The sequence below is a fragment of the Neltuma alba genome, unplaced genomic scaffold (assembly GCF_004799145.2).
Source record: "Neltuma alba isolate B1F8T4 unplaced genomic scaffold, ASM479914v2 tig00011705_pilon, whole genome shotgun sequence".
NCBI classification, from domain to species: domain Eukaryota; kingdom Viridiplantae; phylum Streptophyta; class Magnoliopsida; order Fabales; family Fabaceae; genus Neltuma; species Neltuma alba.
This window is the reverse complement of record NW_021636342.1, coordinates 857,836-873,978: the sequence shown is the minus strand read 5'-3', so window position 1 is coordinate 873,978 and position 16,143 is coordinate 857,836. Positions and strand designations below refer to the sequence as shown.

The 16,143-nt window shown below is 29.3% G+C and overlaps 1 protein-coding gene across 1 annotated transcript; it reads right to left on the bottom strand.

The window, feature by feature from the left end:
* LOC114717009 (GDSL esterase/lipase At2g04570) lies at positions 1–5,387 on the bottom strand. Its single transcript, XM_028902090.1, has 3 exons — positions 5,001–5,387; positions 3,294–3,783; positions 1–416 (listed from the first exon to the last, which is right to left on the bottom strand). The coding sequence occupies exons 1-3, from the start codon at positions 5,370–5,372 to the stop codon at positions 223–225; spliced, it is 1,056 nt and encodes a 351-aa protein (XP_028757923.1). The 5' UTR covers positions 5,373–5,387; the 3' UTR covers positions 1–222.
* Positions 5,388–16,143: the final 10,756 nt, after the last annotated feature.

Genomic DNA, 16,143 nt, shown 5'->3' with positions numbered 1-16,143 from the left:
TGCAAACCTGAATTAAATACCACAGCTATAAATAAACACACATACAGAGACCTAGAAACGTGGAGATTACAAAATCAATGAACCTTGAAGTGTAAATGGGATCCTGAGCATATGCATAGCTAAAAACACAAGAACAACATTGGCAGGGCAAGAGAGCGTACATACATATGTAATTAAGAAGAATATGGGGAATTGAGGAACATAATGGGTATAGCAAAATGATCAGTTGAAAGCAGGCAGAAGCTTGGCAATCAAGTAATGAGAGACAATCTGGTTGGTTTTCTGGGTGGGATGGAAGGCGTCCCAGAACACATACTTGTCGGCGTCTTTGCATGTCAATGGATTCTTGTCGCTGCACAGATAGCTCATCTCGAATGTTCCTGTCGAGCAACATGCCTTCTCCACTACTTCAAATCCTGCCCATCCACCACCTCAATCTCATCACTTTTTCTTCTTCAATTATACATTTCCATACTTAAATATATAGTTATATGAGTTTAAAAGAATATGTATTAACTGGTTGGCCTTAACCCTTTGCATCACCAAGGATGGGAGCAGAGCACATCTAACACTTGTTTATATCAAGGGTAAAGATTCACAGAAGTGATGTAAGTATTCTTTCTTCTAACAAGTTCACACACACACACACACACACCAATGTGCTTAATATAAGAAACTCCTTAACATGATCACCATAAAGATTATTTAAAATAAAATGAATAAATTTTAAAGACAAAGTGAATTAAAGTCTTATATTTAAAACTAAATTAAGTTTTCACATAACTCTTATAAACTAGAGGTAGTATAATCAAAAATTAAGCCCCGACAACATGTTTAGAAGACTCAATTATTAGTTAGGACTTTTCTTAATATCATAATGGCGCTAGCAGATGATCCAAGTCAACGAATCAAAGAAAAAACGGACAACTAATTTTGTGCAAATGCAGCGACATAGAATAGTAATGTCTATGTACTACCTCCGGTCTTTAATATAAGACCCTGTTTGACTTTTAGTTTGATTCTAATTATAAGACTCCAATCCATTTTGTCTCTCATATTTATGCATTTTTTTCCAAGATAGTCCTTCTAATAATGATAGTTCTCGCCAACACACTTAATTAGCAAGGATATTTTAGGAATGACAACACTTATTTGTTACAAATAACTAACTTAACTTATTTCCTTAATCTCCTCAAATTAATCAATTGGGTCTTATAATTAGGACCGGAAGTAGTATAATATATATGTATATCAGTGTGTGTGTGTGTGTAAGTGTGTTGTTGAGTAGATGAGTGTTTTTGAGGACCAAATTAACAATGAAAAAATTTATGTAAAAGTTAGAGTACGGAAAATTGAATTGAAGTGCTTAACCTACTGCCGGGGGAGGGAAAGAGCAGGCATAGTACATGATCAAGTCAGATAGAAGAGACAACATATAGCCCCTTAGTCCTTGGGTCATTTTCACCTCACAACACATTTAGAGCCACGGTGCATATCTACAATTGTTATTATTTAATTTGTGTCTTTAATTAATAAAAAGATTGATGATCAGTTACTTTTTTAATGCCCAATATTGTTAAAATATAAAATAAAATTTACTAGATAAATATACACGGCAAGATTGTTTAATTCCTTCTTTCTTTTACCCTTCCAAATTTGGGTACTTATGTGCAACTTTCGCTAGGACCTCTATAGGGTGTTTGGTTTGTGCAACTAGGCTTAGAATTAATGGTGGGAAGTAAAGGCAAACCTAAAAGTTTTGAGCACACCTGCAAAACCAACTCAGTATGGCCACTGGTCATTAATTACAATTCCAACTAGCTTCTTCATTATTCAAGCTTTCATATATATATATATATATATATATATATATATCATTATTAATTACAGTCACAGAAGCAAGCTAAGCCGTACAAGGTAGTTAGATAATAACACTGCTCCTGATTCATAATAACTAAGCGTGCCAGGGAACATCAATGTGGGTAGTTATATTCATACAATATCACTATTACAGTGTCGAAAGAGAATGGTCACTGTTTAAGTTTAAATCACATTGCCACTAGGTGTGTTTTTTTTTTTAAATAGAGAAATAAATACTAATGATTTGAGATTACAAGTGGGAAGAAACTTGGTAACCTCTAATTTTCATCGTGCCATTAACCTACACAATCATTGGCCACTAAGGTTTGATTTCTTCTACCTTCCTTATAGACCCTCTCAATCAATATTGCTTGAAAGTGTTCTACTTTTACGAGTCTTTAATTTTATTAAAAAATTATTAAACTTATAATACTAGGAAGGTGCCTATATTTTACTAAAATAATTGGGTATGGTACATAGTTTCTAACATTCGAAAATTATTGAAAAGAGTCACATATATCTATATATACACAGATACTGATTCTTTTTCTTAAAAAAAATCCATTTATAGAAATTAAATGAAATAAGTAAATCCTCTATTTTGGAAATACGAATAATAACTCAATATATTTGGAAACATGTCTTCGTCAAAATTAACAATTTAATAAATTGCAAGCAAATCAGGTAGGTGTCGAGTTGTAAATGAGCAATAATAACTAGTCAATGTCCCACGGACCCTACCGTAGAAAGTGAGCGGAACATAAGGGCAAGATCATTACTTACAGACATCATGTCTAAAAGCAGATAATCCTACCATTAACGTTGTAATAATAATAATAATAATTAATGTTTTGTTTATTACTCCCTCCACTCCTATATATATAAAAGCTTCAATTAACCGAATCATTTTTAACAAACTAACAGTTAAAATTAATTAAAAATAATAAATATATATAAGGGGTCAAAAAAAATTTTTTTAATTTGTCCTGACTTGTTAAGAGAATAAATAAGAGAGACAATAAATTAAAAAAACTAATAAAAAAGAATATATGTGAATAATATTAATGTGAGAGGGGGGTATTACATATAGTCAATTATGGGCAAAATAAGAAGAAAAATTAATAATAAATGCTTAAACAAACTTAAAAATAAAACTTATATTTTGGATTAAACTTTTTTTTTCCAAAAATGAAGCTTATATATATAGGATTGGAGGGAGTATAATTTTGACTCAGACACCCCTTGCTTATGTTTTCCTTTTGTATAGGTGAGATATCGCTACCATTTGAGAATATATAATTTTATTTTTAAAAAAATAGGAACTAATATTTTAAATAGATAAATTACAAGGACTAAATTGTATCATAGATTGAATTAAAATTAAATCAAAATTATAAGGATTAAATTATAATCAATGTGAGAAGGATAATTACCGAAAGAGGAAGGTTTGGTGATAATCTCATTGACGAAGTCGTATGCGTTGGCAGAGACCGTTTTGAGCAGAGGCAGCTCCTTGGCCAGCCTGTTTAACATAATCTCGAGCTTCTTGTTGAACCCCAAAGCGACGTCGTTGTACTTGTCATCACAGTCGTGATGGCCTAAGATGTTGACGGTCCTCTCCAGGGGAAGGCAGCCAATGGGGACGAGCCCCGTGAGGGAGAGCTTGCGAGCTCCGAGGTGGTAAAGCTGCGTGATGAAATTGTGAGCGATGTCCACCAGAAAGTCCTGGTACTGCGACACACTGAATTGAAGCCTCCTTGTTGGGAACACGAAGTAGTTCTCTAAGAAATCGTTTGTTCCAAGGCTCATCAAGTAAAGTGCCTCACTTATCACCTCATTGGCCTTCTCTACTCCGAGATAGTCTCTCAGTTTTGCTTGATACTCTTTATAATATTCCAATTCCTTCCATAGTGGTATCACATTCTGTACACAAATATATATATGTTTAATCACATTAATTAATCATAATATTTCACATTCATTTGTGCTTCATTTCAAGTCTTTATAATTAAATTTGGCAAAAAATAATTAATTTTTTCAAGAAAAAAAAAAGAAGTAATTATAATCAGGTATTTACATTTTTTTTAGATGTGTTGTTATATGTGTAAATAAGTAGTAATAAGGAGAGTAGACATTTAGCAGGTGGGAAGATAGATGTATTAATTTTATGCCAAGCAATGTACGCTCAACTGGTAGGTGACGACCGACCATTCATGAAAATACTTTATTTTTTTCTTAAGGCTAAACAGCGTATGTTTAGTGTATGTTTTAATTTCACACAAAGTCTTATTTTGATTTCTTAATTTGGTAAAGTATATTTCTAGTCATATAACGCCTCACATTAATATTAGGATTTGAGTGGTCTTAACTCCAGTTCTAAGTATAAGATCTAATGTGTAGTATAATTTGCATTACAAATTAGATCTCATGTTTACGATGAGAGATGATACGAGCTAATTTCTTACCAAATTGAACTATCTTTTATTGGTTTGGTGTATTTTTGGCTTTGATGTTGCTTGCATTTTTTCAAGTCAGACAAAATCTATTTTGAGTAAAATATCTTTTTCAAGAAGATAACATTTTTAATTTACTAACTTCAGCCAAAACGAAAAAAATACTGACATATATTTTATAAAAATGGAATTAAAATGTTAACTAACTATATTTAGTTGCAAAATAATATAGAATTAATGCACATAGCAAGTCATGAAAACCTTAGAAATATTTTAATGAAAATTAATAGACCTAATAATGAAAGATGTATGATGAAGTCATGCGATATGGGATCATCTTTTTATATTTCATATCATTTAACAAGTAAATCGGACACATTTAAACAAGTCTTATATGATAAGTGCATTCCACCTACTTAAGTGAAATTGGCAAACTTTGAAGAGCATTCGAATTGTTAAATAAGTTTTGTAATTAATTATCTTCCTCCAAACAAAGATCAATGACTTACGTCGTACATGGAAAAGAATCTTAATCAAATTCTTCAAAACATCGCCGACAAACAAAAGACTATACGTAACCCTATTTTTGGTACAAAAATCAAACAGAGGGGTCAAATCAATCATTCAATAAACCCTAATTTCTGTAAGTTGTTGGAAAGAAGAAGCATGAGAACGAAGAAGACTTACAAGCACATCAGAAGTTGCATTATCATAACCCGTTCCTGCAGAAGCAAAGCAAACTCCAGTGGCAAAATCTTTGATGGAGTACGACGGATCCAAGTACGCAGGCACGTAGGGTTTGATACCGAGCGCCTCGGAGATGAAGTCCGGCGGAACCCGGCCATTGCAGAACCGTCCGGTGGGGCGGCCTCCCTCGAAGTCACGGCCGTATGGCCTGAAGTTGCTCTTGAGAACGGTGGCGATCTTGTTGTTGTTCCCAGAATCCACAGAAGAGTCTCCAAAAACTATCACCGCAGGAACCTTATTATTGCAAACGACATTAACGAAATGGGTCGTCGCCAAAAGCAAAGTTAGTAATATTATGTGTATGCTTTCCATTTTCTTGCAGAAAGCCTGCTGGATATTGAATGACACACACGCTGGGATATATATATATATATATATATATATATGCATTTTTACCATGCAGTTGTAATCAGAGAGAGATTATATTGGAAATGATAATAATAGTGTGAGGGGCAATTAATTAATAAGCAGATAAAGTTTGGTGGGAGATTGAATTTAATTTAGTGGATTTTTTTTTCGGGGGCCCAAACAATCTGGTGGACGATATAGAGATTTTATGGGTGTGTTTGTGTATGAAAAGTGGCCAAGAAATGAAAAAAAACCATATCAGGCATAAAAAATTTGGCAATTGGCTGACCAATAAATAATGTATATAATTTAGTAATTGATTATTAAGGCAACGAAAAGGAAAGTCTGGGGTTTGGTGAGTGGGTTTAAAACACCGATAAATATACAGACGAAGACGCTTATTTATTACTACACCAAAGAAAATAATAATTTGAACGTCCAAACGATAGAGAGTAAGTTAAAAGCAACGTATTTTTATGTAATCAGTAAACTGCTGTAGATACTCTGCTTAACTAACTTAGAGAGGTTAAAAAAGTTACTAAATTATATAATTATAGCATATCACTCTGTTCCTTGTTATAAGTCACTTGTAGCCAAACCCGCAAACCAAAAAATACATTAAATTAACCAGTTTTTTTTTCTATATTTACCCTTATTAAAAGTTGTGAGAGAGAGGGGGAGGGGATGAGTTGCATAGGAAATGAAAAGTTAAAAGAGAGATAGAGAGGGAGATTAATTAATTTTTTTTATTAAATTAATAGGAGTAAAATTGGAAAAAGATCATTAATTATACTATAAGTGACTTATATTTTAAAACAAACTTTTGAGGTACAAGTGACCTGTAATAAGGAATAGAGTGGTATGTTACATGATTTGTTTAAAATAATTATGTGCATTATTAGATTGTATATCAATTTATTATAAGTGAGGTAAATTAATTTTAAAAAAACAATAAATATAAATAGTTTAAAATAATTTGGTAACTTTTTTAATCATTCCAAATTAATCAATTTATTTTTATATTAAGAACTGAAAGTAGCATCATTTTTCTTGGCAAAGAATTTGTTACTTTCGGATCAAACTAGTATATTAGCATTAAAATATATTTTCAATAAAAAGAATAATAAATTTTTTTAATATTTCTCCAGTCTTAAATATAAGACACCTTTTGTAGTGTAATTTACACTATAAAAGGTGTCTTATATTTAGAACCACAGGATTATATATATTTTTTGATATGGTATTTATTGATTAGTTATGTTGAGCATTCACAAAAGGGAAAAACCTAATTATTATTGTTTTGGCAAAAAAAAAAGAAGATGAAATGAGATAATGGTTACGTAGGGAAAAAAAGAAAGAAAAAGAATAGTAGAATATTCTAGAAGGTTTGAAGGCTATCAAGGAGATGTGAAGATTAACGAGAATTTATAAATATTTTTTAAAAAATTTTGATTTTATTATACTTCTTAGATTTTAGCACTTAATTTTTAAATTTTTAGAATGTCGTGTATTTAATTCATCGAGTGAAAGGTGATGCTGTAAACTAATTAAATACTAAATAACCCCCTAATACATTTTATTTTGTACGCTTTTTGATAAATTGACTAAATTAAAGTTGAGATTTGAATACTCTTTTCCTATCTAGCTATCTCCAATTCTTCTCTTCTTCTCACTATTATCATGGCAACGCAACTACGGCAGAAACCACAAAATAAAAGTCACGTGGAGTAGTTTATAATTATAATCGCAAAGTTTATGTCAGATGATTATATGACAATTATTTCTTTTCATATCACACTCTCTAATCAAAATATTTATATTGTGACTTTGACTTGGGTGTGATCTAAATAAACGTGCAGCAAGTTGAAGCTAATCTATGTTTAAAAACCAGATGGCATATCAATTTATCTGACTGAAGAAATATTGATACAGCCAATTAATGAATTTAATTATGATTCTGGTTCTGGCTGCGAGACAAAAAAAAATCAATTCTAAATTGATTAACCTGTCCAATAAATTCATTTTAAGATGGTTTGTTGGAGTTCGTATTTTTTCTTAGAAAAAAAATAAATCTTTATAATCTTCTACTAGTACTTTTTCGATCCTTAATATAAGACTTATTTAACTAATTTGATTAGATTAAAGAAGTTAGATAAGTTAGTTAATTATAAGACATACGATATATTTTTCTTAAAACACCATAATCAGCTTCCTTAATATCCTCCCTCCCTCCTCTACTTATTATGGTTGAGAGAGTATCAATATGAGTAATTTAGAAAAAACTAATAAATATGAGAAATAAATCTTATATTTAGGATCAAAATCAACTCAACAATTAGGTCATATATTAAGGATCAGAAGAGTATTTTAATTTAGATGGAAAACGAAATGAAGGAGAAAGTCAGGACCGGTTAACCCCTTGATAATACAAATATTTTTTTAAAAAAATTTTATGTGTGAGGTTTGAATTCGAACATCCATAAATTCAGTTTTCTTTTTAATCCCCAAAGAATGAAATGGCCAAAAATAAATATTATAAAATTATAAATTGACTCGTTTTATTTGTTTATATTACATTAAATTTTTAATAAATCAAAATAATATACATAACTGCAAATTTATATAACAGCAATCAAATCAATGAAACTGTGCGAATTCAACTACTAATATAATTTTCAAATATGATTCAATTAACCAAGAAATTCTAAAAAAAATCTATAATAGTGTAATGTGCATATATTAGTAAATGAAATTTAAATAATGTTAGTTTATGGTTAGATGTCCGTGTCAAAGGCTGTTCCTTATCAGGTGGATTTAAGTCACTACTTGTTCATGTATCCATCGGCAAACGCATCTGTCACTCACTCTCAAACTTTTTAGTTATACTGATCCGATGGGCCTTACAACATTTAATTCAATTTATCTTATTTTTATGCAGAATTAAACATTATTATTCATATATACAAATATATATATAGTTCGAAATCCAAATACTTAACATTATTATAAAGTCAATATTTTCTCCTGAATATATTAAAAATATGATAAAAGTATCTCTTTAATTCTTTAATGTGACATAAGACTTTCTTATAGTGTTTTTTCAATTATATAATCTTAGCATTGTTAATTTAAAAAAAAAAGCTAACAAGGAAATTTTAGATATTGACAAAATATTCTTAAATGATACTATCGGTTCTAATTATAAAAGCTAGTTGACTAGTTTGAGAAGATTAAAAAAATAAGTTAAATTAGTTATTTGTAACAAATAAGTATTGTCTTTCTTAAAATATTTTTGTTAATTAAGTATATCAGCTAAAACTACTATTATTAGGAAAAATACTTTGAAAAAAATACATAAATATGAAAGATAAAGTGAATTAGGATCTTATATTTAGGATCAAAATAAAAATCAAATGAGGTCTTATATTAAAGACCGGAGGTATTAATATACTATTAAGTTTAATTTTTTTAATGATTGTTAAAAAATGATTATTTAAGAATTTCAATATTTAAGTTAGAAGACTGAAAAATATTTCCTAAAAATTAAAGGATCAAAATTAAAATATCATATAAATTTAGAGGAGGAAAAATCAAGAGATTTCATTTATGGAGATATATATATATATATATAGCCTCTGTTGCTAGTGCCTTATATATATATATATATATATATATATTATTGGAAACATTAGGAAAAATTGTTATGAAATTTTAGAAAAAACATAATTATTAAAAAGTTTCAATAAGAGCACAACAGTATACAATGAGAAGTCTAATATAAGAAATGACAACCACTCACTTCTCATTGAAATTTTTAAGTAACTATTTTGTTCAGAAATAAGAATGCTTTAATTATTTAATTTGTCAACAACCACATGACAATGTCTATATGTCATTGTTATTATCGTTATCATCGAAAACTAGGGAAGGATAGGATTTTGGGTTAAAGTGCGCCCAGCACCCCGAACTATTTACCCAGGTGCGTCTAGTGGCCTAAAGTAATTTTGGGTGTATCCAGTGTCCTAAACTAATTAAAATGGTGCGTCCATATCCTAGGCTAACATAAATGTTATGTTTAACCGTTACTTTCCTGACTCAACTTAAAGTTGACCCCATATATTCTACAAGGTAGACACATGGACACCCGATGTGTATTATTCTTACTCAAAAGTCAATTTATTTAGAAGAAGAGGAAGGAAATAAATTCAATTTTGAGTAAAAATAATACATATCAAATGTCCATATGTCTACCATTTAGAATATCTGGGGTTAACTTTAAACTGAGTTAGGAAATTAACGGTTAAACATAACATTTCTGTTAACCTGGGATATGGACGCACCATTTTAATTAGTTTAGGACACTGGATGCACCCAAAATTACTTTAGGCCACTGGACGTACCTGGGTAAATAGTTCGGGGTGCTGGACGCACTTTAACCCTAGGATTTTCTCTATTCTTTCATTCATGTACGTACCACAATTTCGAATCAGATTTTATCCCACAAAGTCTCACGGCAATGTCTTCAGATAATCTTCTAGATTCCTACATCTTCATCCTTAATAATTACTCTTATTATAAGTTTGAAATAACTAATTTATAGATAACGAATTATTAGTTAAAATTAGTTAGCAGTAATAAATAGATTAAAAATATAGTTTTGTTTTCAAATATGCCTTTATAATAAATGAGAAGAAAATGAAAGAGAATATGTAGGGAAATGTGATAAGAGAGAGTATAATAAAGAGAAAAAAATAAATAATTAAGGGTAAAAATTAAAAAAATATGTTAAATATTAAAACAAATCCAAAATTAAAGCCTGTAAAATAGATCACACCTCTTTCTAAATTTGAAGTTTATAAATAAGACCGAGGAGTACCTTTTGAACTCCTTCGTTTTGTTCTATAAACGTTGAAACGGCGGGTCGTCTCAAGTTGAAAATTAACAACCTCGTGTCTCACACGACGACATTACGGTATATTTACGTGTGGGTATTAAGCATTGACCAAAATGGGTGCCCCCATTAAATGGAATACATTGATTTATTTGATTATTTTTGACCACTTAAATTCCTATTAATCTTATTTTGAATAGATACATTCAAATTCCAAAGTCGTGAAGATTATTCAACATAGATATGTAGATCACCGTTAAATAAATAATTAAGTCGGTTGATGAAAGAAACGTGCTGGTGATTTCTCATTTCTCTGATATATAGCCTCCCAAATTTAATTGTATTTAACTAATTTTTCCTTCATTATTTTATGCAGAATTAAACATTGTTATTCACACACACACACACATATAGTCCGAAATCCAAAGAATTAAACATTATTATAAAGTCAATATCTTCTATTGAATATATTAAAAATATGATAAAAGTATCTCTTTAATTCTTTAATTTGACATAAGACTTTCTTGTAGTGTTTAGCTAACAATGAAGTTTTAAATATTTACAAAATATTCTTAAATGATAATATGCTAATGAGTTTAATTTTTTAATTATTGTTAAAAATGATTATTTGAGAATTTCAATATTTAAGTTAGAAGACTGAAAAATATTTCCTAACAATTAAAGGATCAAAATTAAAATATTATATAAATTTAGAGGAGGAAAATTGAAAACCATTAGATCGATCATCGAGTGACAAGTTTTAAAAAAATCAAGAGATTTCATTTATGGATATATACATATATATATAGCCTCAGTTGCTAGTGCCTTTTATATATATATATATATATATATATATATATTTACAGTATTGGAAACATTACATATATTTAGGAAAAATTGTTATGAAATTTTTAAAAAAACATAATTATTAAAAAGTTTCAGTAAAAGCACAATGAAAAGCTAATATAAGAAATGATAACGGCTGACTTGTCATTGAAATTTTTAAGTAACTATTTTTTTTCTTAATCTCACAATAATTCTCCCTTATATTTATTCTGGTTTAGAAATAAGGATGTTTTAATTATTTAACTTGCCAACAACCATGTGACAATGTTCATAGAAAAAATCGTCAAAAAAGACCTTAAAAATTAAAAAATTGCACACAGAACTGGTTCACAAAAATTATCAAAACCCATATGAGTTAAAGTGCATCCAGTATTTTAAAATATTTTCTCAAGTGTATCTAAGACCCAAAAATGTTTAGTGGTATATTCAGCATTTGTAAGTATTTTTCAAGAGCGTCCAACGCCCTAAAGTTTTTTTTTACTAAATGCACCAAAAAATATTTTAAAGTGCTAGACACTTAAAGAAATACTTCAAGATGCTGAATGTATTACAAAATATTTTAAAGTACTGGATGCATTCAGAAAAATACTTTAGAGTGCTAGATATATTTTAACTCAAACCCATATTATTGTTATCATAATCCATACTAATATTATAACAGGTTTTTATTTATAATTTTTCTATTATGATGTTTTTTGGTTTTTGCAATTTTCCCATGTCTATATGTCATTGGCATTATCGTCATGACGTCATCACCGAAAACTAGGGAATTCTCTATTGGGAAAATTACGTACAGGTCCCACAAAAGGCAATTTATTACTCTGAGGTCCCACAAAATATCAAAATCACTGACAGGTCCCAAGGGATCTCAGAGTAATATTTTCGTTTTGTAAAATGACATTACTGCCCTTCATATTCCAGATTCACATTTGCTCTGTCATTGTGATTTACAATCTCAGCAGCGACTATTAACAACCTAATGAGAGGACGTTAACAACCCTAACAGTATCCGTTAACAACTTACTTTATAGAAATATATAACATCTACATAAAAGTAAATTATAACCAAATAGTATAATACAACAACTTTAACACTAAAATGGGAAGCTTTTTGATATCATTAAAAATTTTAACTAGATCCAATAGGATTATAGTAATATTTTAATGTGAAGATCCATTTACAACCTTAACAGCAACTATTAACAACCGAATGAGAGGGCATTAACAGCCTAAGAAGTAGCCGTTAACAACTTACTTTATAGAATCATATAACCTCTGCATAAGAGTAAATTATAACCAAATAGTATAATACAACAACTTTAATACTAAAATGGGAAGCTTTTTGATATCATTAAGAATTTTAACTAAATCCAATAGGATTATAGTAATATTTTAATGCGAAGATCCATTTACAGCCTCAATAGCGACTATTAACAACCGAATGAGAAGACATTAACAACCTAAGCAGTATCCGTTAACAACTTACTTTATAGAATTATATAACCTCCGCATAAGAGTAAATTATAACCAAATAGTATAATACAACAATTTTAACACTAAAATGGGAAGCTTTTTGATATCATTAAGAATTTTAACTAAACCCAATAGGATTATAGCAACATTTTAATGCGAAAATCTATTTACAACCTCAACAGTAAGTATTAATAACCTAAGGAAAATTGTTAACAACCTTAGCAGTATCTGTTAACAACTAACTTTATCGGATAATATAACTTCTAACTATAACTAACTAAATTATAGCTAAATAGTCTTAAAGTTAATCTTATATAGTTGTTAGAGGTTATATTATCCTATAAAGTCAGTTATTAACAGATATTGCCTAGATTATCAACAGCTCTCTTTGGGTTATTAATACTCACCATTGAGGTTGTAAATGGATCTTCGCATTAAAATGTTGCTATAATCCTATTGGGTTTAGTTAAAATTCTTAATGATATCAAAAAGCTTTCCATTTTAGTGTTAAAGTTGTTGTATTATACTATTTGGTTATAATTTACTCTTATGTGAAGGTTATATGATTCTATAAAGTAAGTTGTTAACGGATACTGCTAGAGTTGTTAACGCCCTCTCATTGGGTTATTAATAGTCGCTGCTGAGGTTGTAAATTGCAATGACAGAGCAAATGTGAATCTGGAATATGAGGGGCAGTAAAGTCATTTTACAAAATGAAAATATTACTCTGAGGTCCCTTGGGACCTGTCAGTGATTTTGACATTTCATGAGACCTCAGAGTAATAAATTGCCTTATATGGGACCTGTACGTAATTTTCCCTTCTCTATTCTTTCGTTCACGTACGGACCAAATTTCAAATCAGATTTTATTCCACAAGCGTCCCACAGCAATATCGTCATTCGTCAGATAATCTTCCAGATTCCTGCAGCTTCATCCTTAATAATTACCTTTTGAGCTCCTCCGTTTTATTATATAAACGTTGAAACGGCGTGTCGTCTCAAGTTGAAAATTGACAGGCTCGTGTCTCACACGACGATATAATGGGATATTTACGTGTGCACTGTGGATATTGACCAAAATGTGTGTCCCCATTAAATGGAATACATTGATTTATTTGGTTATTTTTGACCAGATATATTCAAATTTCAAAGTCGTGAAGATTATTCATCATAGATATGTGCAGATCACCGTTAAATAAATAATTAAGTCGGTTAATGAAAGAAACATTTGTTGGTGGCATTTAAAAAAAAAAAAAAAGAAACGTGTTGGTAATTTCTCATTTCTCTGATTTATAGCCTCCCAAATTTAATTGTATTTATAGTACTAATAACTAATTTTACTCCATTATTTTATGTGAAATCTTTTTTTTAGTTTGGATAAAATTATCTTTAATAAAAAACTAATTTTTCCTCACACCACTTAAAATTATAATTATAATTTTATTATTCTTACGAGTTCTCTCTTTATAATATAGATCATCTATTTTTGTCAAAACAAAAAATAATTTTAAGAAAATCTATTTGCTTGATGTTATACATACATACATTATTATTATCACTATTATTATTATTATTTTTTTTTTATGCGTTCACATGGGGGTGTAGTATATGTGGTTGGCTTTGCAGACGAATATTAATTAAACCAAAGCAAATTAGCTCCAAAGTTTAAAGTCCATCTATATAAGTATTCCTCTTCTTGTTTTTAATTTAAAACCTAATTAATTAATTTGAGTTAATTAAAGATGTTTATTAAATTAGTTAATATAATGCGTCTTTTTTTTTAAAACACCTTAAATATCTTTCTTATTTCTCTCTCTCCTCTACTTAATTATTATTGAGGGAATATCAATAAAGTTAACTTGAAAAAATTGATAAACTTGTGAAATAAATCTTACATATAAAATAAATATTAATTCTCTAATTAGATTTTATATTAAGTACTAGAGGAACATTTGATATGTAGAAAAATGCATAAATTTGGATGCTACCTCCGCCAATTAATTGAATCAACTATAGTATGCATAGATCTCAGAAGAATCACCAAAAGCAATTGAATATATCAACAATACAGAATCGTCATCATGTGTATGGATTTGTTTTTGTCATACTTTAATTTAATTCATTTGATCTCCACATATTAAAAATATTTTTGATTAAAAAAGTAAATTTTAATGTAAATGATTAAAATGTATGAGTACTTTTTTTTTTTAAAAAAAAAAGACTTTTTAGCTATTTTTAAAATATCTTTGTTAACTTTTTTATTTAGAACCAATTGAGAAATGGATACCAAAAGTATTAATCTCAGTACACATGCATATCTATGCAAATCATCACATGGAGTCTAAAATTATTGCCTCTAAAATATTAAATTCAACATTATGCATGGCTTGCCCATTCCATACAAAGAGACCCTATTTATCATCACGATTGAAATCACTTATAAGCACGTTTCACATAAGTTGAGACAAAACTCATCTCATATATTTATCTCGTATTTCGTAAATTATGATTGAAAAGCTACTTATAAACTATTCCAAACGAGTCCAAAGTATTGTATTAGCTGTCTTCAGGAAATGACCTACTCACAATTATTGGCGCCGGTCCATAACCCTCATACTTACCTATAATATAAACATTTGCACGGAAGAATAAATCCATGCAAAATTCAGACTATAATTTAAAAATAATAATGATGACATAAAAACTTTGAGACAAATAATTATTTATGAATTATATATTTTATATCAATGATTGCAAAAAATGCTCCAACTTTTTCTCAAGCATCAAACAGGTAAAACCTTGTCCAGATTTATCCATACGATCATTTAACCCTAAACTTACATGTGTTGAAGAACTTGACATAATTGTTATGAAAAAAATTTGATTTTATATGTTTATTTTAACTAGGCCCACGTCAGCCAAACACTAACATCTTGGGACTTTAAAGTAAGTATATGGATCATCCAAGTAGTGGGCTTGCCCCAATATCTTTAATTCGGTTAGAACCCAATTCTATTCACAGAAGAGAATTATGTGTTTAGAAACCCAAAAAAAAAAAAAAAAACTCATATGCAGTCACCTTTTTTTTTTTTTAAAGCTAAAATATAGGTATCATCCTATTAGAGACAATCCTATTCGAGGCACTAAATGTGGGCACCTCTCCCAGTTGGGATTCGAACCTTGGTTCGTCACGTTATGAGAGACTAGCTTCTTCTGCTAGATCCAACCCCCATTGGTTTTACCACTCATATCACATGACATATGGGCTTTTTTGTGCTGTTGTAGAATTGATATTTCTTAACATACGAAGTATGAAATACAAGATACAAGTATGAAATATTAACTAATTTAATTATATTAAGAAAGTTAGGTAAATTAGTTAATTACAAAAAATATAATGTTTTTCCTAAAACACCATAATCATCTGTCTTAATATCCTCTCTCCTTTTTATACTTAATTATGATTGAGGGAGATCCATAGGGGTAATTTAGAAAAAATCGATAAATATGAGAAATATGTTATAT

Bases quoted from the DNA above. Each gene is read 5' to 3' on its own strand.
- LOC114717009 (XM_028902090.1), bottom strand. From the start codon at position 5,372: ATGGAAAGCATACACATAATATTACTAACTTTGCTTTTGGCGACGACC. The intron at 3,784-5,000 runs GTAAGTCTTCTT...ATTTGTGTACAG, and splicing joins ATGCAACTTCTGATGTGCTT to AATGTGATACCACTATGGAA. The intron at 417-3,293 runs GTAATTATCCTT...GTGGATGGGCAG, and splicing joins CACCAAACCTTCCTCTTTCG to GATTTGAAGTAGTGGAGAAG.